This window comes from Emericellopsis atlantica, assembly GCF_019669845.1.
Source record: "Emericellopsis atlantica unplaced genomic scaffold F5Z01scaffold_46, whole genome shotgun sequence".
In the NCBI taxonomy this organism is placed as follows: Eukaryota; Fungi; Ascomycota; class Sordariomycetes; order Hypocreales; family Bionectriaceae; genus Emericellopsis; species Emericellopsis atlantica.
The window spans coordinates 90,416-112,232 of record NW_025764748.1 but is presented as its reverse complement, the minus strand read 5'-3'; the positions used below and the strand labels follow the sequence as shown (position 1 = coordinate 112,232).

Sequence of the window (21,817 nt, the reverse complement as noted above, 5' to 3'; positions counted from 1 at the left end):
CTGGAGTCGCCCAGACTGCACCCAGTGCGTCACACGCTCGGCCTGTTCAGCTTTCCCTGGGGCGAGACATCTGACAGCGCCTACCCTGCCCTCTATCAGAACGCCATCCCAGGGACGATGAGCACTGGACTGGATCGTGTGTTTGATTTCCCCACTGCTACCCCTCAGGACGACGCACAGAGGACGTTCTTCGAGGAGTGCGATGAGGAAGACTATGGCGACAACTTTCAGGACATGGATGACTATGATGGCTTTGGCAGCGATGACGACGAAGTCGACCAGGAGATGCTCTGGGAGATTGCTGGCATGTTGAAGGGTGAGGGGTTCCATCTCGTCCCCAGCGGGGTGCAGCTACCAAGCCAAGTGCCTCGAGAAGCCCCTGAAAGCAAGGCACACGTGCAGAGCGCGATCGACGAAGCTATCTCAGAACAGTTGGTCGCTCTAACCGCCAAGGCCGAGCTGTGGCAGCCTGCTTCCCATCTTCGCAAGGTGGTTGAGAAACAGGTCGGGCTCGAGCAGCCAGATCAGGGGGCTTGGCGGTCTTATGTTGACTCTGCCGCCGTTCAGAGAGGGGCTCGCCGGAGAGTGGAGAAGAGAGAGAGCCTGTCTGATGATGTTTATGGCCGTCTATGGATGCCTCGACATGATATTGAGCAGCAGTTTCCAAATGGGCCTACACTATGGACCTCCCCTGACGGATCTCGGGCGCCATCTCCCTCTTGCTCGATCGACTCTGCTACCAAGGAATCCTCTCAAACTGAAGGACAACTCACGTCGAATCAGCTCATCCAGACACCCGGGGCTTTGTGGTCTTTGCCGCTATCTACACAACCGCAGACACCAGCATCTCAAACTGCCTCCCTCTGGGTCTCCCCTCTGTCCCTGCCCCCTTCCCTCTCGGAAGACTTCTGGGCTCGGTCCTCAACGTCCCATGTATCACCGCTACCAACGAGCTCGCACGAAACCCCGCGATGCAAGCGCACACTCCCCGCGACCCTGCCCGAGATCTCGACGTGTGCGCTCTGGCTTCCCGAGCAGGAGACGGTCGCCAGTCCTGACTGGATAGTCCGCCACGCTGCCAAACCCAAGGCACCGTCGTCAAAGCTATGGAGCAGGGTTGATTTACCAGCTAAGCCCAAGCCATCGTCAGATGGACTGTGGCTACCGCACGCATTGCCTCCACCTGAAGAGGAGTATACACTACAGCCTCGGTCGAGTCGTCGGCCCGCAATGACGCAGGTGCCCTTTGACCTTGTCAGTGATCAGGCACCATGCACGCTTTGGATTGCCGAGCAGGAGAAGGTCACCAGTCCTGACTGGATGGTCCGCCACACTACCATATCTAAGACCCCGTCGTCAAAGCTATGGAGCAGGGTTGACCAACCTGCCAAGTCGTTGTCACGTGGCCTATGGCTACCACACGCGTTGCCTCCGCCTGAAGAAGAGTATACACTACAGCCTCGGTCGTGTCGCCGGCCCGCAATGACGCAGGCGCCCTTGGACCTATCCAGCGATCAGGTATTTGATACCCTGTGGCTTCCTAAGCAGGAGAAGGCCACCACCAGACCCGACTGGATGGCCCGCCACACTGCCAACCCCAACCATAGCCAGCCCGAACCGGCCCCCTTGTCGAAGCTGTGGAGCAAGATAGATCAACCAGCCAAGCCGTTGTCAGATGGACTGTGGCTACCACACGCGTTGCCTCCGGTTGAAGAGGAGTATACACTACAGCCGCGGTCGAGTCGCCGCCGTCCCGCAGTGGCCAAGGCGCCCGTGGAACACTTCAACACTCAAGGGTTATGGGCGCCAGCCGAGATCAGGTACTCAGGTGAGGGGACACGGGGGTGGTTAATATAGGAGCAGCATGAGATGACAGGCAATTGGATTACCCCCTTTGAAAATGGGTTTATATATTTTGGTCTCGTAAAAAGCACAGGGGACGGACGTCTTATAGTCGACCATCCCAGTATATGTACACCACGTCACTTCTAATAGACATAGAAAACTCTTACTCTTTTTTTCTTCTTGGTCATAAATTCTATCCATGCATTCGTGACAAGGAAAGGAGAAACACAAATCCACTATACGCCGATGCTACATGAGTTCGTTTCCTCCATGTGCCATGTACCATTCGATCCCTGATACCCGTCGTCGTGTTTCATGGCCACTCGTGACGAAACTGAGTCTAACGTTAAAGAAAATCCCGTCCAAGTCCTCCTCAGCTGACAAGACGAGGACCCTCGTGATCAATCATACCCTTCCCTCTAGCGGACTGAGCCAATGACGTCGTCAGACTTTTTTGTGCTGTAGAAATAAATAGAAAAAGGAAACCGTCGCTATGCAAACAAACGAAAAACTTTGACAACACACTAAAAGTGTTATACACTGATCCTCACACCGAGTCCACAGTGTAGGTCGGCCAGGTTGGCTCATTGCACCGTCATCAGCTGCATCCGACGAGTGACTCCATTAGATGGCGATGCGTCTGGCGAAGCGTCGTCCCTCATCGCCGTGTTCGTTCGACTGCGGACAGCCCGCCTCGGTGGACTTGAGGCAGGATCATCGAAAACCTTGACAAAGGCAGGGCTCGACTCGAGCTGCCGCTGATGACGAGGCGTTCGTGCCGGGCTGTGCGTGATCTGGTCTACCTGGCGGATACTATCAGAGAGAATATCCCTCAGGTCGCCAGCCCGTTTGACCAGGACCTTCAAGCTGTTGGTGTCGAAATGCATCTTCCTGTGAGCATTGCCGTTGGCCTGAGGGGAGTTGGCAATGGACTGTTGCTGCTGCTGCTGCTGCTGCATGACCTCGACCACGGATTTTACAACTCCGTTGACATCCGTAGACCTGATCAAGCGTGATTCCGGCGTCCTCGGCCGGCTCGCACGTGCGGCCTGCAGGTTGTCTTCGGTCAAAGGCCACTGAGCGCCAAAGATATCATCGTCAGGGGAAAATACAGATCGCCGACGAGGAGACGGGCGGTCTCGGACAACGGCTGTCTTCGACATGATTGGTTCCCGTCCCGTCAGAGCAGCATCGAGCTTTTCCAAGGATGAGGGCTCGAATTCGTCGTCGGAAATTTGGTCTTCGGCCTCGAAGTCCAGCTCAATCGATGATGAAGTGTCGTAGTCGGGAGCCATGTCGTCGTCGTCAGGCGACGCAAGAGCAATAATGCCTTCTGCCTCCTTCCACAAGCTCCTCTGCGGCCCGGCCAGGAGGTCCATCTCCTTGCCGTGGCGGCATAGTCGTTGCAGATCGTTGACGAGCAGCGAGAGCTCGCGAATCTGCCCAGAGTGCGCTTTCACGCTCGGCTGAGCTGCTTGTATCGACTCGGGTACTGCGAACCTATCGTCAATGTCCTGGCCATCGATCTCGTCTTCGCCGCCGAACTCAAAGTCATCGTCCCAGTCCTCACTGATCGTCTTCGTACCACCAAGTCCCCAGGTTCCATACTTGGAGCCAGCTGCGGCATTGGTCTCATCAGCGGCTTCCTGCACAACGGGAACACTTTGGCTGCGGACGTGTGTTGGTGTCGGGCCCTTGCGAATGGCCGACCGCCCGCCTCTAGCGTCCACGTCCTGAATGGCGTACGCGGTTTGCGGCCGTAGACCATGGCCTGTGGCATCAGCTTTGTCGTGCGCAGGCGGCTCGCTCCAGTCGAATATGTTACTCAAAGGCCTCTCAGCTTTGCGGTCTCCCGCCAAGGCCTCTCGTACACTGTTGCCGCAAACGTTGGCCAGAGCAAGTCGCACATGCGGGTTGACGGCCGTCAGGTTAACCGAGCTCCCCTTTGAAGGCGGTGACAAGGCATTGTAAGGCGCGTCATCCATATCCCTGGTCCAGTCCTCGTCGAAATCTTCGTCAATCGAGAATCGGCCGTGGTCTTTGCCAGCAAACCCATATTCAGTGTCCAGGTGCGTTGCCGTCTTCCTCTCCCGAACTGGAGTCTGTGTGTTCTCGTCTTCTTCTGAGATCTTGCTGCTGGCTTCCCAGTCTTTCCCGAGTATCTCTTGTATAGATAACCGTTTGGCCTTGCCATTGCCGGCCGTACTAGGAGGTGACTCATCATACATAGACCCAAGTGGCGTCTCAACAGCGTGCAAGCGGCCCGATCCCCCCGTCCGTAATGAGTCGAACATGGTGTCGCTCTTGAAATCAGTGTCGTCATCATCCACCGAGTTGAAATCGCGGGTATCGCCCTCAGAACCATACATGGTTGAAGTGAGCTCATGCTGCTGACCTCGATGTTGTGACAAGGCAGTGGAGCTAGTAGAGCTTCCCGAGGGCTGAATTTGGCGCAAGCTTTGTACCCTAACCGCCCCGCCCGATGCCGTCCTCGAGAAATCGCCATGAAAACTCGAGACACCTGAAAGCGGGGGCAACGGTGAAGAAACGTTTCTTCTGAGTGCTGGCGAAGTCGACTTGGTCGCCGAACCTGGCTTCGGCCCCGGTTGCGTGGCATCGAAGCTGGGGTCTGCAGGCGATCCCTCGGCGGGATTGCCTCGTCGATCTGAAATACGGCCTTGTGACGGACTAGGGTCTGACACATGTCGGAGGCCAGCATCTTTCGGTGTCGATGCACGTGTAGGCCTTCGCAAGCTTCCTGGCGTTCTGGTGACCCAATTCCCGGCCGAGCTGAGGGTTCGGGATAGGGAACGCCGTGTAGATGGTCTCGAAGGTGTTTTGTCTGCGCTCTCAGAAGCATCGGTCTCGGCCTGTCCCCGCCGTTCAGCAATGCGGCCGGCCATTGAAGCCGCCGTGGGTGTGTCTGGCGTCGGAGAGACCATGTCCGGTTTGACCAGGTGTGGCCTCTGGCGATGGTCGTCTCTATAGACACTTACACGCCTGACAGTGTCGTTGCGTGACGGCGAGTTAATGTCTGCAATTCGACCAATGCTTCTTCCACTGTTGCTCGAGGCGCGAGAATGGAAGAACGATGTCCACCCAGACTTTGTTCGGGTAGAGTGCTGCCGCTCAAAGGGCGAAGGAAGAAGTTCATGGGCTTGTGCTTGGTCTATAGAGCCCCGAGCCGACTCAGCGGGCACAGTCGGACTCGACTGATGCTGCAGCTGTAGCGTAGCTGTCCGCTGGTGTGACGTGGCCGGTCTTCTGAGCACCGGGAGGTAGGAATTGGACCTTGGGCGAGAAGGCTGGACATCGCCGGGCGCACCTGGGGTTCGCTTGACTAGCTTGTTTGGTGCCGAAGAGCGGGCTGTCGCGGTGCTGGGCGATAGAATCGGCGCGCTGGACCCCTGGGAGAAAGTAGCGATTGACGTCGAGTCGGGCTCAACACTGGAACGAAGGCTGCCGTGTTGAGAGAGGGGTCGGCCGGACAGTCTCTTTAGCCACGAGTTAGTGGACGATATAGAGTTCCTTGGTGTTTCTGCAATTGTGTTAAAGGGTCTTGTTGGTTCCGCTGGACTCGGTCTTGAGGGGCGCCTGCCGGGCAATCGTGGCGAGGTCAACTGGGACGTCCTCGGCCGCTGATAACGGGAGAGAGGTGGTCTCGAGACTTCTTGCTTGTCTGAGGCAAGCACGGTAGGTGGGCTGAAAGAGCTGGTGCCAGGCCTGGACGAGGGCAGTATGCTGGGTCGCGCGTATTGTTGAGGCTCTTCCGTCACGTAAACAGGGCCATGCGCAGAGTAGGTCGCGTCTCGAGCGTGGGCGCCGATGTCGTGATCGAGTGATTCGCCAAACACCAAGCCGGAGGCCGCAGCAGCTATGGCAGTACCAGTTCCCACCAGCTAGAGTTGAACATGTCAGCGTATGTTGACGGGTGGAAGTTGGGGATCTTGTGCTGGATTCAGCTTACACTGGGAATGGTCTGCATGGTTGCCGAGGGTCTCTACAAGCTGATAGATACCCCACAAGCAAGCATCCTAAGAAAAGTCGACGGTGATGCTTGGGACTGACGGAGGATACATTGTCAACCCTCGAGAAGCTGGTGTGTTTGGCTGTTCCGCAACCCACGTGGGTGACCTCGTAGAAAACCGCGATAGGGCGACGAAAGATGACGAGAGGGGACTGGAGGGAGGTGAGCGGTTGGATGGCACTTGGCTCCTCAATCAGTTCAGAGGGAGGGTATGGGGAGGTCGCTCGAATTGGGGCTGCTGAGTCGGGCTTGCTCAGCAAGAATTGACAAAGAAAATGCAAGATCAAGGGCTCGGGGAGGAAAAGCAGCGCGTGATGGACACAACACGCAGCTCAAGAAAACAGAACGAACGAACGAACGTGCCGCGTTGCCTCGTGCGTCGTTACGTTGCGAGAGATTGCGAACTGAGATTTTGGGCGACTTCAAGATCCAATGGACCCGAGCCGACTCTGCAGGGATGACGCCCGGAAGCAAGTCAAATTACGGGTGCACTATAGGCGCATATGGCGATGGGGCTGCTTCAGCTTAGCGCCACCGCCTGCTGTAAGGGCATCCTCCAGCGCGCTGTGGCTCCGATTTACAGATCCCTCAGGCGCCTTAGCGGTGTTCCCCCGCCGTTCCATGGAGCAGCTGCCCTGTTTGATTGGCCTCGATCAAGGAAGGTACACACGTAGCTGTATGCAGCAAGCAGGGCAAGGCGAGATGGACTGCCAATCCGGCGGCGATATCTTTCTTCATCATGGTTCCGTGCCTAACTTATCTATGTCTTGCATTGAAGCCTTCCCACAGTAATTAATTGGTACCTTGCTGGTGTTCCTCCCGTCCATCGCGATCCCGAGATTGCAGCAGCCGCAGTCACCACCATGCGCAGCGCAGCACAGCGCCGCACCAACTTCCGACGATCAGCAGTCCTGATGATGGCTAGGCTTGCCAACCGATCCAGTGCGCTTGGGCCTATCGGTGCATCCACCCAGCGCTTGTTGCTTCACTCGCGGCGCCGGGCTGGCCATAGAGTTCGCCTAGCTTCAGTCTCGACAGGGGACTCCAGTCCTTGTGAAGAGGAGGATGACTGTACAGTAAAGTAAGGTAAGGTACGTACATTTGCACTCACTGATCACCAGTAGGCGTATAACAACGCCTGCCTACTGCCAGCAATTACGGTACGTTGCACGATTTGTCCGGCCCGAGGGCCTCGAGATCGGCTCTGTGACGCCTGATACAACCATCTATGAGAAGAAGGCTTTATTACAAGAACACAAGGCCCTGTGGTCGCGTCGCAGCAAGCACCAGGGTTCAGCGGTGAGCCTTGCTATTGAGGATCCAGGAAAAACAAACATCCAAGTGCCAACGTGTCACAGAGCAGGCACCCTGCCAATCGTCACCCAGGTACCTGCTCGTAGCATGTTGTGCACGTCCGGGATAGCCACCGTGCTTCACCAGACGTATGACACCTGCAGCAAGGCTCACCTTGCGTGGGGACGAATTATAATATCCAGCTGCAGGTGTTCAGCTCTGTGATGTTCGCCGCCCATGCTTGATGGGGAACATGAACAATACCATAGCCGCCCAGGCTTCAATGTTTTATCATGTCCCTCGTCTCATCAAGCTACACCTGCACGGGTGTTACGAGTCCAGAATGGACGAAAACACGCCTTGCCGAGAGTCACCAGCATCCTCATGTTGCATGCTCCCATGCAACGGAGCAGCCTTCCTTGGAGGGCGGTCTCCGCTGATGCACCTCGCCTGCTTACTGCCTCTGCGGAGTGAGATAAGTGCGTCTCTATTTAGTTAAGGCTGAACCAGGTGGACGGAAGCCAGCTTCTCCACCCCTCTTCTTGCTGGGCTCTGGTGCTTGGATCATTGGATGTCAAACAATAACATAAGAAGACCAGCCGAGCCGCGTTCATGTCCCCTCGCAGTCTTCACGATGATCGGGCCCTATACTCCGGACGTCCTCTAGCTACCCCTCAACTGAGGTACCTACGTTAGGTACATTATACATAATAAATGGGAACTTTCTCAATGCTTCCAAGAAGACTAGTAGAAGCCGAGTCTGTTGTGAAACCGGATTTCGTAGCTGTGGGGAGGCAGGCCAAGGCAGGCTAGGAAAGGTACTTCGTGTTCGGCCGCCGGGCGGAAGAAATGGCCCTTCACAAAGCTCACTTTCAGACTCTTGAGCCCCAGATGATCTCATATTGTGTGTCTCTCTCTAACTCAGACTACCTGGTAATTAATTATGGTCTTGGGACTGCTCGCGTGGTCCCGTCGGCTGCGAGACAAGCAGCGTCCAAGACTGTGCTCCCTCGAAGCCACCTGTTGGCTGTTGCTGTCCCCGAATCTGAGTTTGATGGGCATTGATGGCGTTTGCCACGGCCTCGACGCCGTCTGCAAAGGTGAGGAGAGAGCATGGAAAGTGGTGTCATCCCCACTGGGGGCTCCTTGGATATCACTAGTGGTCGATTCGAATTTCAGCCATGTTGTCGCCGAGCTGAGTAGTGGCCATTCAACCCCGATTTGGCTGGTTTCAGCTGCCGTGTCGTACACATGCGACCCGAAAGAGCTCGCTTCCTTTGAGTTTGCCCCCAATCTACGGAGTACGGTTACCCAACCCTAGAATTGAGATGCATCATTGGTTCGGACTGACCGATGGCATTTCTTTGCTGTGACGAAATCGCACCGTGATGAGCGGCGGGCTGTCAATGCGGCACGAGGAGACGCGCGACGCGATCTTCGTTTAATTGGAGATGTTATACGATGCGATTGGTCACAAATCAGTCCGAGATCTCACGCTGAGATCCAACACAATTCACTTTATCTCCTCGACTGCACGTGTGATGAACAACGGCAGAGCATTCGACTGAAATTGATAGAAATCTTTTGATTTGTGCGTTTGTGTCTTTCCTGTTGACATGGGCTAGAAATATTGACTAACACTTGAGCGATTATGAAGGCTGGCAATTGCCGCTACTTTACCACAATTCCAGGGCTTACTTCTTTGAAGTTCTTTCTGACTTGACAAGTGATAATTGATAGCGCCCAAGCTGCATGCAGCTTGGGCGCTACGTGTGAATAGGGACAACCCTCGACCTCGTTTGTCCACCACAGCCATTCTAGGTGATACTTTCGGCAGACGTCGGCCTGTGATATCGGATGGTATTACTAGTAGCTAAGCCCCTCAACTTTCTACATTTGTACTTCAAATCACATGTTGATCAGAATTTTGTACTGGCCTATATGGTTTTTCTGTACGCTGAGATATACTTTGTTTTTTATTCCAGGGCGCGTACTTGGCTCCTTGTGAAAGGTAAGATGTCGAACGCGGTAATCTGGTGATAGCCCGTTTCTATGATAGTACGAACATGTAGCCACAGTACACAAAAATAATTCGGCATATGTATCAGTCATTCAATCAGGCAGAGGATTTGAGTCTTTTGTTACTTGCCTGCTTCATCGATAGACACGACAAGCAAACGGTGTTCGTCAGCAGTACATCGACTGACAGCTGTAGGGTAAGTCGGCGATGCGACGAATCCCGGACTGATTTCCGGGGCCCCACTTAAATTCCAACTTCACTCAACCACCGCGGGGCAAAACCGAACGAAGAGCTCGACGGCGCCGTTCGCTAGATCATCCGCATTAGAGTCAGCGACCTCGACCTAGCTGAGGAGCATCCACACACCGTCGCCCTCCGAGTTACTCAACCGAAACACCCGCAAGTATGGAGGCCGACATCAAAGCCGTCATCCCCAACATCGATCCCGTCGTCTCGGAGTACTCAGTTGGCTACCTCAACCATGCATCGACGCTGTGGACCGATGAAGAGGACACGAGCGCCTCCTCGCCCCTGGACGAGGCTGGACTTGCCATCCGAGAAATTTTACTGTCGGCATCAGGCGAACCCGACTCTCAGCTAGAGCAGAAGATCACGGAACTTGTCAAGAAATGGGTGGACAAGTACACCGAAGCAAACGGCGGAGAGCGCCGCGGCCCCTCGACAATGAAGCGACTCGATCAGACCATCCAAGTGTCCTCACAACGGAACATGTCGTCGACTCTCGCTGTCGCTTCGGGCGGTGTCGATCTCGAATCAGCCAACAGCCGCAAGGTGGAGTCCAAGGTCGACCGCAAAAAGCTCGAGAAAGCCGAACGCAAGATTGCCGCCAAGCAGCAAAAGAAGACGTTCAAGACAGTCGAGTACGAGGCATCGAGACTGCTGGACCAGCCCGAATCCGCCGAAAACTACGAGGAGTTCTACATGGCTGTCAACCCGCTGCAGCTGGGGGCGAACTCGAACAAGAGCAAGGACATCACCTTGGACAATATCGATGTTTCAATTGGCGGCCTGAGGATCTTGACAGATACAACCCTCACACTTGCGTATGGCCATCGATACGGTCTAGTGGGTAAGAACGGTATCGGTAAATCTACACTGTTGAGGGCGCTGTCCCGACGTGAGGTGCCGATTCCCACACACATTTCGATTCTGCATGTTGAGCAAGAGGTCAGTCACCTGAGGTCATCTTAAGGAAATCGACTAACTCTTCCTAGATTACGGGTGATGATACGCCAGCCATCCAGGCTGTTCTAGATGCTGATGTTTGGCGTAAGGTGTTACTCCGAGAGCAAGATGTAAGTGTTATGGTGGCAGGAAATGCACAGTCTAACTCACACGAATAGGAATTCACAACGAAGCTTGCCGATATCGAGGCACAGCGAGCGCCCCTCGCCGACACATCGGCTGATGCTGCCAGGCTCGATAAGGAACGTGAGGCTCTCGACACCAAGTTGGGAGACGTGCAAGGCAAGCTTGCCGAAATGGACTCAGACAAGGCTGAGTCACGCGCCGCCAGTATCCTGGCTGGACTCGGTTTCTCTGCCGAGAGGCAGCAATACGCGACCAAGACGTTCTCAGGTGGATGGAGGATGCGTCTGGCGCTTGCCCGTGCGCTTTTCTGCGAGCCTGATCTCCTTCTTCTTGACGAACCGTCCAACATGTTGGACGTGCCATCTATCACCTTCCTTTCCAACTACCTGCAGGGCTACCCAAGCACAGTCCTGGTCGTCTCTCACGACAGAGCGTTCCTGAACGAGGTGGCTACGGATATTGTCCACCAGCACTCGGAGCGCCTCGACTACTACAGAGGAGCCAACTTTGACACCTTCTACTCGACACGCGAGGAGCGCAAGAAGGTGGCGAAGCGCGAGTACGAGAACCAGATGGTCCAGCGTGCGCATCTGCAGGCTTTCATCGACAAGTTCCGCTACAACGCCGCAAAGTCGTCAGAAGCGCAGTCACGTATCAAGAAGTTGGAGAAGATGCCGATCTTGGAGGCCCCCGAGGCAGAGTACAGCGTCAAGTTCCAGTTCCCCCCGGTGGAAAAGTTATCGCCGCCCATTGTGCAAATGTCGGAGGTCACGTTTGGCTACAGCAAGGACAAGATCTTGTTACGCAATGTCGACCTCGACGTGCAACTGGACTCGCGTATCGGCATCGTTGGACCCAACGGTGCCGGTAAGACAACGATTCTCAAGCTGCTCATTGGCAAGCTGACGCCGACATCTGGTATCATCTCTGCCCACCCGCGACTGCGCATTGGTTTCTTCGCCCAACACCACGTTGATGCGTTGGACCTGACGACTAGCGCTGTCAGCTTCATGGCCAAGAACTATCCCGGCCGCAAGGACGAGGAGTACCGAAGGCAACTAGGTGCCTTTGGCATCACGGGCACGACTGGTCTGCAGAAGATGGGTCTGCTGTCTGGTGGTCAGAAATCCAGGGTGGCCTTTGCCTGTTTGGCGTTGACCAATCCTCATATTCTCGTTCTCGATGAGCCCTCCAATCATTTGGATATTGAAGCCATGGACGCGTTGGCCGATGCGTTGAACGAATTCGAGGGAGGTGTGCTGATGGTTTCTCACGATGTCACCATGCTGCAGTCGGTGTGCAAATCGCTCTGGGTCTGCGATGGCGGTACTGTCGAGAAGTTTGACGGTGATGTGAACCAGTACAAGAAGAGGATTGCGGCACAAGCAGACGCTGCGGGTGTTGTCAAAGCTCATTAAGTGTTGTAGTATATGAATCTGAATGTGAACCGTCAAATCGAATATCCCATATACAGCTTTGGCAAAGGTAGCATGACGAGAATGGCTGTACGGAGTACAATGGGCTGAAGACGCTGGTTGAAGCGGTGGACCTAGCAAGCCATGTCATAATTCCTGTGCATCGCCAGCTTTACTGGGCATGTCAAGCGGGATTGCAACCAGGACGCTCCGATGCTGATGTATTCGAGAACATAATAACTCCATGAACCGTATTGTATCATGAACGATTCATCACCGTAGCCTGCCACGTATATGTGCATTGTGCTGCATGTCCTGAGTTGGCCACACGCTCCAGGCTCCAGATTGCAATGAAGTGAAGTGATGGTTCCTGTGACATGAGTGTACGCTTTGCCTATTCGGGCAGTCAGCAACAGGGGTAACAGCCGGACCCACAGTTTGAAGCTTCCCCAGCGCACTAGGCGCCAGTAAGCTCCAGGCTCCAACAAGCGGTGCGTGAAGCTCTGGCGCCTACCATCAACTAACGCGGTGAACGAAATTCAAAACAACAGGCACAAATATCTCCAGTCAACTCATCCGAACTGGAGAACGCACCTTGGCAAGTGTCGAGCGGTGGTCAGGCAGCCAGTGATGGTTCGTCTGGCGATCTGGTGGCGGTGAGGGACCAATTTCGTGAGCCCACCCGCCGCCGACGGTCCAGTGGGGCCAGGACCACCACACCTCCCCCAGCAAAAATCCCGTCAACATCCACTCACCTTCTTCCTCTGTTTCCTCTCTGAACCTACAACCATACCACACCGGTCTTCCTCCACCACCGCCTCTCGCCAGCTCAGTGTGTAGCTATCGATCTCGTCGACTCGACATCCATTGCTCCTCCCTTCTTCCTCACACCAACTCATCAAGATGCGTGAGATTGTGAGTACCAAGATGCCCCTCACGACGCGTTCCAGAGATGCCCCTGATTTTTTACCCCGCCGAGAACGATACACGGCTCGATTGTCAACATTCCATCCCGACATCGTGGAAACGCGTTTCCACGTCAGGAGATTTAGTTACTGACACTTTCTCCTCTTCTAGGTCCACCTCCAGACCGGTCAGTGCGGTAACCAGATTGGTGCTGCCTTCTGGCAGACCATCTCTGGCGAGCACGGCCTCGACAGCAATGGTGTTTACAATGGCACCTCTGAGCTCCAGCTCGAGCGCATGAGCGTCTACTTCAACGAGGTGAGCACCTTGGGGACAATGACAGCCTAGCACACGCTCACCATCGCAGGCTTCCGGCAACAAGTATGTTCCCCGCGCCGTTCTCGTCGATCTCGAGCCTGGTACCATGGATGCCGTCCGTGCTGGCCCCTTTGGTCAGCTCTTCCGCCCCGACAATTTCGTCTTTGGACAGTCTGGTGCTGGCAACAACTGGGCCAAGGGTCACTACACCGAGGGTGCTGAGCTGGTCGACCAGGTCCTTGACGTCGTCCGCCGTGAGGCTGAGGGCTGCGACTGCCTTCAGGGTTTCCAGATCACCCACTCCCTTGGTGGTGGTACCGGTGCCGGTATGGGTACGCTGCTCATTTCCAAGATCCGCGAGGAATTCCCCGACCGCATGATGGCTACCTTCTCCGTCGTGCCCTCGCCCAAGGTCTCCGACACCGTTGTCGAGCCTTACAACGCCACCCTCTCCGTCCACCAGCTGGTCGAGAACTCCGACGAGACCTTCTGTATCGACAACGAGGCTCTGTACGACATCTGCATGCGCACCCTCAAGCTGTCGAACCCCTCGTACGGTGACCTGAACCACCTCGTCTCCATCGTCATGTCCGGTGTCACCACCTGCTTGCGTTTCCCCGGCCAGCTGAACTCTGACCTGCGCAAGCTCGCCGTCAACATGGTTCCCTTCCCTCGTCTCCACTTCTTCATGGTCGGCTTCGCTCCTCTGACCAGCCGTGGCGCCCACTCCTTCCGCGCCATCAGCGTGCCTGAGCTCACCCAGCAGATGTTCGACCCCAAGAACATGATGGCCGCCTCTGACTTCCGCAACGGTCGCTACCTGACCTGCTGCTCCATCTTCCGCGGTAAGGTCTCCATGAAGGAGGTCGAGGACCAGATGCGCAACGTTCAGTCCAAGAACTCGTCCTATTTCGTCGAGTGGATCCCCAACAACATCCAGACTGCCCTGTGCGCCATTCCTCCCCGTGGCCTCAAGATGTCCTCGACCTTCATTGGTAACTCGACCTCCATCCAGGAGCTCTTCAAGCGTGTCGGTGAGCAGTTCACTGCCATGTTCCGTCGCAAGGCTTTCTTGCATTGGTACACTGGTGAGGGTATGGACGAGATGGAGTTCACTGAGGCTGAGTCCAACATGAACGATCTTGTCTCGGAGTACCAGCAGTACCAGGATGCTGGCATTGACGAGGAGGAGGAGGAGTACGAGGAGGAGCTCCCCCTTGAGGAGGAGGTCTAAGTTATGTGTCTCTAAGACGCGCCTACCTTTGTCGGCACGGATGCCGGCATTGCTCAATCCCATTTTCGCATGCAGTATGCTCAAGCCAGCCATGTCAATTTTCAATTCGGGGCTGCGGTGGTAATTATGGAAAAGGAGTTTCTAGATATCCACCTTGTAGTAAGAAGCAATAACAATTGTTGACCAACCCATAAGTCGAATCTCAAATGATTGTAATTGAACAATTACTTCTTCCCTAGTACGATCTTTCAGGGTGAATGTGACGGCGGCGCGTGGGTGTCGCGTCGACCGACTCCACACGTGATTCCTGACTCAGCAGCTCAAAAAGTCCATACCTCCAATCTTGACGACGCAAGGTTTCCACGGCTGCAGCGCAATTGTCACACGCGACACACCTCCCAATGGCCGCATCTTTCGCTCCTTCTAGGAGCAAGGCGCTCTGCCGGACAGTCGCGGCCTCATCAGCCTCAAGTCTCCCGGAATTTCTGGTACCAGCGTGGCGAACGACCTCTGCCAGCCAGTCGCGATCATTCTCTGCCACCTCGAGATGTCCATCGAAGCTCGGCCGAACACCTATAACGATCCCACAGGGTGTCACAGTCACCAAGGGCGATCTGATTGCAAAGCAAGGGTCGAGAGACTGGAAGGCGACGTTGATGTCCAAGTTGACGGTTGATGGACCACTGGGTAGGGAGAGGAAGAGTACCCCGGAGGCATGCGACCAGAAGGCTGACCTGAATCAGGCCAATTGGCATTCGATGCGCCAGAGTATATCCTCCTAGAGCAGGATCTGGAGAACAAGCTCATCAAGATGAACATTAAGGACGTGGAAAACGAGACACAGAAGGAGATGTGGGGTATGTGCCCCTTGACTCGGCTGAGGGATGAGAAGAAGGAGAACAATGTCGCTAACGGATGCAGGTACATCATGGAAATACCTCAGCAACTGCATCACTGGAGTCTCCGAAGGCCACTCGGCCATTCTCCGTCTCGTCGGTGTCGGTTACCGTGCGACGGTGCAGGAACGTCGTGGAAAGCAGGCCTTCCCTGGACAGCAGCACCTTGTCCTCAAGCTCGGCTTCACACATACCATCGAGGAGCCCATCCCGGCCGGCCTCAAGGTCACGACGCCGCAGCCGACACGTATCCTGATCGAGGGAACTGACAAGGTGGAAATCATGTCATTCGCCGGGCGCGTGAAGCAGTGGAGGAAGCCGGAGCCGTACAAGGGCAAGGGAATCTTTATCAACGACGAGACGATCAAGCTCAAGTCGAAGAAGATCAGCTAGATGGACGTCGGTTGGTTGGATTTCTGTATCATATAAGTGGATTCTGTACAGCATCTGTACCATTACTACTGTGTCCGTGGGACCGAAATAGAGCATGTTGGTTTCAAAGGGTCTGGTTCTACACGTCGTGCCCCTCGCCGTCTGCTTCTGGCTGCCCTTAAGATGGTTGCGCAGAGCCGCTCTCTCTTCGCTTCTAGCACCGTCCTTGGATTATCTCTTTCCCCATATCACTCGACAAAAAGCACGTATGTAGTATTGAAAATGTTTCCTATGAAATGTTGGGGCCTACCCCTGCCGCTGCTTTACCACAGCCGGGGACCGGAGATGTCACAGGCAAACTGTGATCACTCACCAAAGTGACGGCTCGCAACATGGGAACGTGACAGCCTCTGGTTCAAGACCCATCGCCGTATGAATGAGCAATGTGAGTCAAACTCCAAATAAAGGAATTATAATAGGAAGACTGTCAAGCAAAGTAAGGTTGTTCTGTTCGAATAACCCAAGTTTGCTTAGTCATCATCGAAGTTCCCATCTTCGCGACCCTGCATCACAGATATGCACAACGGACCTCTTCGGAATATTATCCACCAGCACCCTCTTCCTACGAAAAGACACAAATCCACAACAATGGCGCCGTCCGCAGCGCAATTGCGCTCAATCTACCGCTCTCTCCTTCGCGAGCTGCCCCCTCGACCGATACTCCGCTCCCCTCGGACACCGCTGCACACACGCCTGCGCGAAACCATTTCCACATCATCAACCACCACACCCTCGGCAGCCGCATCAGAGGCCGAGGCGGCGCGAGGCGTCCAATTGGCGCACTACCTTCGCTCACAACGCAAGTATGTGACGCTGCTGGAGCGTTACAACCCGGGCATGGGGATGGACGAGGAGGAGAGGATCAGGTTGACGGCGCGAAGGGTGGGAATGGACCTGCCAGTCGAATATGGGCTGGGGAGGAACAAGGCGTGAAAGTTTCGGATACAAGGGTGTTTTGATATGGAGGGACAAAACATGTACAACAACAAACGCGACAAAATATACATTATATCACGACGCAGCGTGCTTTACATCAGGGATACCAGGCGCAAGAAATATGACCTTGAGTAGGCTCGTCTCTCATCATCATTCAGTAATGTCGAGGCGCAAGAAATATGACCTTGAGTAGGCTCGTCTCTCATCATCATTCAGTAATGTCGAGGCGCTGCAGAGCCCGAGACTGTATCTTACCGGCATATGTGCATCCAAGTTCAAAAGACAACCTCCAGAGTGCCTTCTAGAGGCGGGTATCTCGTCTTCTTTAAACGATTGTGAAAACATGACACGCTCGCTCGCTCACGCCTTTTCTTTTTTCAAACATTTGTGCCCTCCCGCTCGAAACTGAGACCGCCCTCCTCGATCAGAGTCTCGTCCCAACCGCCCGTCTCGAGGAGCCATTCCCCGATCCGTTCCTTCACATTGCCGATACTCTCGGCCAAGGCGTTCTTCCACTGATCTTCCACGACGCGTACCTTCTCTTTCAGGTCTTCGGTGAGCCGAAGGTCCTCGGTGCGCTTCATGGCTCGGGCTCGGCCCTCGCGCTCTTTGGCAGCCACAGGCTTGCCTTGATGGTCCTCGGTCTGCGTGGCCAAGACTCTTGCTTTGGCGTTGACGACGGCCTCCCTAGCTTCGTGCAGTAGACACAGAAGATTGGTGTGCGCCTCAATGAACTGATATGTGCTCTTCTCTGTGTGGTGGATTAAGGTCAGGAGGTACTGCATGGGGTGGTCCTTGTAGGAGGGATTCTCCGTATACTCGGCCGGAGGAATTTGGATGTTGAACCCTTCCAAGGTCGGCGGAATACTGTCCAGAAGATTGCATAGAGGAGGCGCGATATCCCAAAAGGCTGATGATTGGAGTGCCACGCCACGCTGGACAGCATCGTCCACCACGGATCGAAACTCTCGAGCTCGATCCAGCACTTCATTCGCGTAGTCATATTCTCTCTTGGCGTTATCCGCGTTGAAGAAGGCCTCGGCATTCCTCAGTTTCTCTGTGTTGCCCGACAGTCGATACGGGGTGGTGACCACCTCGCGGAACCTCGCATTGCGATCTGACAGGATGTCATAGATCGCTCGGTGCAGCGACTCCCGCGCCTCAAATATCCATTTCAGGAGAGTCAGCTTCTCGAGGAGCTCTGGCCGATCATCGCCTTCTTCCTGCGGCATATCCACATCATTTTGCCCGTTGGCAAACAGTCGGCGAGCAAGATCGTTATGCAATGCTGTCGCTGTGTCGATACGACTCGTCAAAAGCGCGTTGACCGGTACCACCACCTCTGTCTGAAATGCCTCGTACTCCTGCTTCTCCAAGTCCCTTTTCTTCACATTCTCTTGGGCCTGTGCGTCCGCTTCTATAGCACCTGCATCTGTATAGCCCAGGTTGCCGGCATTGATTTCTTGCTGCAGGTTGGCTCGCAGAGCTTGGCGTTGTTCTGACAGTTGACCTTCCAGGTCATTCCGTCTCCCCGTGCTGGCCGTTTTGAACCTCTGCTTGATTTCATCGATTTCATTGAAATCGCTCAGGGTTCTGACTGAGCCACGGATGGATGCTAGCTCCGGGTGACTGTTGTTCACGGCAGGGTGATGCCGTGGGTAGGGTGGTGGCAGGGTCACCAGTCGAGAGACGTCGACGAATTTTCGATTGCCAGGCGCTGGTGAAGGAGTCGAGCCCGCCGTGTCTTGGAAGAAGCGAGCTGGCTGGGGCGTACTCGCTGCGTCCTCGGGTTCGTGCCAGCCGACCTTTTCGGGCGGGTATTCGGCGGACGAGCCTTGTTCGCTATGCGCTCCATGCGAAGTGTGGACTGGGTCAGCTTCTGCCCATTGATCCTTGGGCACACCCATGTACTTGGACTCGCGTTTGGACCGCTCAAAACGCCGAGACGGGTCGCCTTGTGAATCGACTTCCCACCATCGGCTGGACGGTCGACCCCGGGAGCTTCCGTCGCCATATCTGTCACTCACACTCATGCTCAGAATCGGTGACAGCGATGGCATGAAGTTGGATGTGGTGGTAGCCGCATTTTGACCTCCACTTGGTGACGGTGGCAGCCGTGCAGAGCCCGGTGCTGAGCTCGGTCCAGCCTCGGCAGGCGTAGAGCTCCATGATCCGTTCTGTTGATATTCTGGCTCTGAAGCTTCTGGAGTCCATCCATCTTGAGACGCTGCAGAGGAACGCCGGGTCGTCACCATGGGGCGAAACAGATCTCTGGTCAAGTCGAATATCTCGGAGCCCATGGCGCCTATGGAAGTGGCATATCGCTCTCTGCGTATCCGCGATTCACTGACCATGAAGGCAGCGAATAAGCGAACCCTGTCGGTGTCGGTGGCAGCAGAGGCCTCGGCAGCGGCGAATGTCTGGAAGCGCTCGATTGTGCCTGTCGCAAATTGCTCTGCGCTCTGCGTGACCACAAGGTGTTTCGATAGTGGCGTCTGGACGAACGGAGGCGGTCGTGAGCCTTCCCGAGGATTGTGGCTGGAGGCCGAACGGACCTGAGGGGGTGGTGTCGGCAGCGACTTGGGGGCGATGGGTCCCAAAGCTGACGACCTGTGTGCTGACTTGGCAGGAAATGGCGAGAAGGGCGGCGTTCCCGCCTCAAGTGACTGAACATGCCTCGAGTTGGCGGCAAGGCGGGGCGTAGAGTTGCGCGAGTCTGCCATTGCGCTGGACTCGCCTGTCTGCGGATTCTCACCCCGTGAGTCACTAGCACTCCTGGGTGTTGTCTTCAGGGGCCGAGTAGAAGCCTCTGCAGAACAGCCGGGGACAAAAATGTCAGCAATACCACCAGGTCGTGTTCTCTCATCTATGGATCCTCGCCCGCCCTGCCGAGTCCTACTCTCGGCTCTCCTCTGCAGTATGGTCTTGTCATGTCGGACTGCCCTGGCTCGGTTGAGGCCACTGGCACTGTTCGAGGACCCAAGTGGTTCTGGGATGTTTTCGGCGTGCTGAGCTGTCTCGACATCTATGGTCAGTACGCCCTGGCTACTGGAGGACTGGTCGGTTTGTGCTGGTTCGTCCACCCAGCCAGCCGGTGTGGGTGGCACTGGGCCCAGTGTGGGCACAGCAGAAATTCGTGGTCGGCGAGTTGGCGGCGAGATGATCGGAACTGTCGCTCTGTCCAGGCCCTGGACACTCTGTGACCGCGAGCTGGAGGGCGGCGGTCCTGGTGGCGGGGGAGGGATCGCTATGCCAGGGTCAAGCCCATGATGCGAGCCTGACCTTGATCGCGCCGACGTTGGTGTCTCGACCGCCCCAGCGGAGACAGCCCTTCTGGCAGCAGGGGGGCCGCTTTGCGAGAAGTTGGACGCAGTTGACAGTGGCCTCATAGCTTCAGGCGTGAAAATCGAAGGACCAGGTCCGATACTCTGCCTTATGGTGGGCATCAGGCTGGGTGGCTCAGGCGTTACAGGCATCTGTTGGTCAGACTCGCGACTTCTCCTTCCAAAGGCCGGCAGCCCGAATCTGCGTTCTCGTGAGGCACCTCGACCCCCAGCGCCAGGCGGCGGTGGGAAGGACTGGTTTGCTGGCGGATCGGAGGACGGGCGATGCAGGTTCTGCGCAGGTATTCTCGGCGGCGGCGGTGTCGAAGTCAGAACAGAAGCCTGGTCCATGATGCTGCTCATTGGCCTCGGTTGCTGACTCCTGGGCGGGCTATAAGGTGGTGGCGGCGGAGGAGGGCCACCTGGCTTGATCAGTTCCTGGCCTCGTTCTTGCGAGGACGAAAGGTACCGACTCACCTTGAGTATCACCAGCATAGTGAGCCTGCCGGTCCGCCGTCTGTCCTGGCGAGGCTACCCATTCTTGGGGATTATATGGCTGGAGAGCACTGCCAGGCGTCTGCGCGGACGGTAAGTGGGAGGACGCCATGGAGATAGCCGAGATGGGCTCGCCAGGGTGATGAGGGTTGTACGAGCCCAAGGACGTCGTGAGAGGGTTGAGACCCAGACGCATCCTGTCTCTGGCTGAGGACATGGCGAACAAGGCTGGCTTGGGGCCACCGGCAACGATATCCGGTCAAGATGGGGTGGTCGCTTGAACGGTCAGTCGTTTGTTGGTGGTTAGCAGTCCTCAAGCAAATCAGAGGGCGCAGAGCGGCTACGTCCAGAGAGCGTGCTTCCCGTCACCACGCTAGTTGGCAGGCCTGCGCAGCGCATTGATGATCCATGAATTATCTGAAGCGATTCGTGTAATGCTGAGCTGTGGGAAGAAAGTCCTCAGACGTAATATGTGACATTTGACGCAGGGCGGAACCTTGGACACGACAGGCAGGCCAAGTGAAGAGCACGTAGTAGTAGAGTACCAGCCACTGTGAGCCAGGGCAGAAGAGCCAACAGACGGTAGCAACGCAGCACACCGCAAGACTGGACCTTTTCCGTTATGGTACTATGGGAGGAGGTGGGTTGGATGGATGGATGGCTGGATGGAGGGGAACCTGGAGATGTCGAGCTTTGAGAAATGCGATGCGATGAGTGACTGGAGCGCGCTCAGGCGCATCATGCCATTGGCCACTGTTGTCGCGCTAGACCCTGTAGGCCCCTGGCGTCCCCTGCAACGGCTGCGCTGGCGGCACTTCAAAAGGGTCGATGCTCACTGACGATAACAGACCTGACACACTTGTTGCACAGCGGCGGTCGAAATGATGCGAATAGGCAGACTGTCGACCCCTCAATTCTTTGGCGGCCCGTCTCTACTCACGTTGCTATGGTTTTCAGAGCCGTAATATTAGACAGCAGCTCTCAAAGTTAGCTTGTGATTCATGGTGCCTGGGGTAAGCAGCTAACTGCAGGGTGCTAACGGCGGTTGGCTATTCTTAGCAAGACCCCAATTTGGCCGCTTCGTGATTGGTGAATCAATCCGTGGAGAGATCGCGTCGGCGCTTAAATCTCAAGCACGCCTGTCTTCCGCATGGCATCTTGAATCTTCACTGGATGCAAGATAAGGTATGCTGACTCAAGTATCACAGTGGCTAGTTTACTCAGGGACTTGAGAATGGGTGCGACTCGAACAGACGACCGGAGGCCATGAGTCGACGTGGCAGGTGCAGGCCAGACATTTTTTCGGCAACTTAGACGCCCATCCATACAAGCACGTACGGATACG

The 21,817-nt window shown here is 55.6% G+C and overlaps 6 protein-coding genes across 6 annotated transcripts; 4 read left to right on the top strand and 2 right to left on the bottom strand.

Moving 5' to 3' along the window:
* Nucleotides 1-2,143: 2,143 nt before the first annotated feature.
* On the bottom strand, nucleotides 2,144-5,956 carry F5Z01DRAFT_436241 (uncharacterized protein). The gene is made up of 2 exons (XM_046259723.1): nucleotides 5,813-5,956; nucleotides 2,144-5,744 (listed from the first exon to the last, which is right to left on the bottom strand). Exons 1-2 carry the CDS (start codon nucleotides 5,828-5,830, stop codon nucleotides 2,430-2,432), a joined length of 3,333 nt encoding a protein of 1,110 aa, XP_046113877.1. The 5' UTR covers nucleotides 5,831-5,956; the 3' UTR covers nucleotides 2,144-2,429.
* A 3,555-nt stretch (nucleotides 5,957-9,511) lies between these two features.
* Nucleotides 9,512-12,001, top strand: F5Z01DRAFT_436218 (P-loop containing nucleoside triphosphate hydrolase protein). Its single transcript, XM_046259722.1, has 3 exons — nucleotides 9,512-10,373; nucleotides 10,421-10,501; nucleotides 10,550-12,001. The coding sequence occupies exons 1-3, from the start codon at nucleotides 9,591-9,593 to the stop codon at nucleotides 11,933-11,935; spliced, it is 2,250 nt and encodes a 749-aa protein (XP_046113876.1). The 5' UTR covers nucleotides 9,512-9,590; the 3' UTR covers nucleotides 11,936-12,001.
* An 834-nt stretch (nucleotides 12,002-12,835) lies between these two features.
* F5Z01DRAFT_678272 (beta-tubulin 2) lies at nucleotides 12,836-14,390 on the top strand (the record flags this gene model as incomplete). The annotated part of the gene is made up of 3 exons (XM_046265431.1): nucleotides 12,836-12,847; nucleotides 13,010-13,156; nucleotides 13,206-14,390. The coding sequence occupies 3 exons, from the start codon at nucleotides 12,836-12,838 to the stop codon at nucleotides 14,388-14,390; spliced, it is 1,344 nt and encodes a 447-aa protein (XP_046113875.1).
* A 401-nt stretch (nucleotides 14,391-14,791) lies between these two features.
* On the top strand, nucleotides 14,792-15,935 carry F5Z01DRAFT_695915 (putative 60S ribosomal protein L6; the record flags this gene model as incomplete). Its single annotated transcript, XM_046266272.1, has 3 exons — nucleotides 14,792-15,077; nucleotides 15,134-15,247; nucleotides 15,312-15,935. The coding sequence occupies 3 exons, from the start codon at nucleotides 14,792-14,794 to the stop codon at nucleotides 15,677-15,679; spliced, it is 768 nt and encodes a 255-aa protein (XP_046113874.1). The 3' UTR covers nucleotides 15,680-15,935.
* A 371-nt stretch (nucleotides 15,936-16,306) lies between these two features.
* On the top strand, nucleotides 16,307-16,651 carry F5Z01DRAFT_640748 (uncharacterized protein; the record flags this gene model as incomplete). Its single annotated transcript, XM_046262540.1, has 1 exon — nucleotides 16,307-16,651. The coding sequence occupies one exon, from the start codon at nucleotides 16,307-16,309 to the stop codon at nucleotides 16,649-16,651; it is 345 nt and encodes a 114-aa protein (XP_046113873.1).
* Nucleotides 16,652-16,740: 89 nt separating this feature from the next.
* On the bottom strand, nucleotides 16,741-21,155 carry F5Z01DRAFT_667864 (uncharacterized protein). The gene is made up of 2 exons (XM_046264309.1): nucleotides 20,455-21,155; nucleotides 16,741-20,399 (listed from the first exon to the last, which is right to left on the bottom strand). Exons 1-2 carry the CDS (start codon nucleotides 20,687-20,689, stop codon nucleotides 17,032-17,034), a joined length of 3,603 nt encoding a protein of 1,200 aa, XP_046113872.1. The 5' UTR covers nucleotides 20,690-21,155; the 3' UTR covers nucleotides 16,741-17,031.
* Nucleotides 21,156-21,817: the final 662 nt, after the last annotated feature.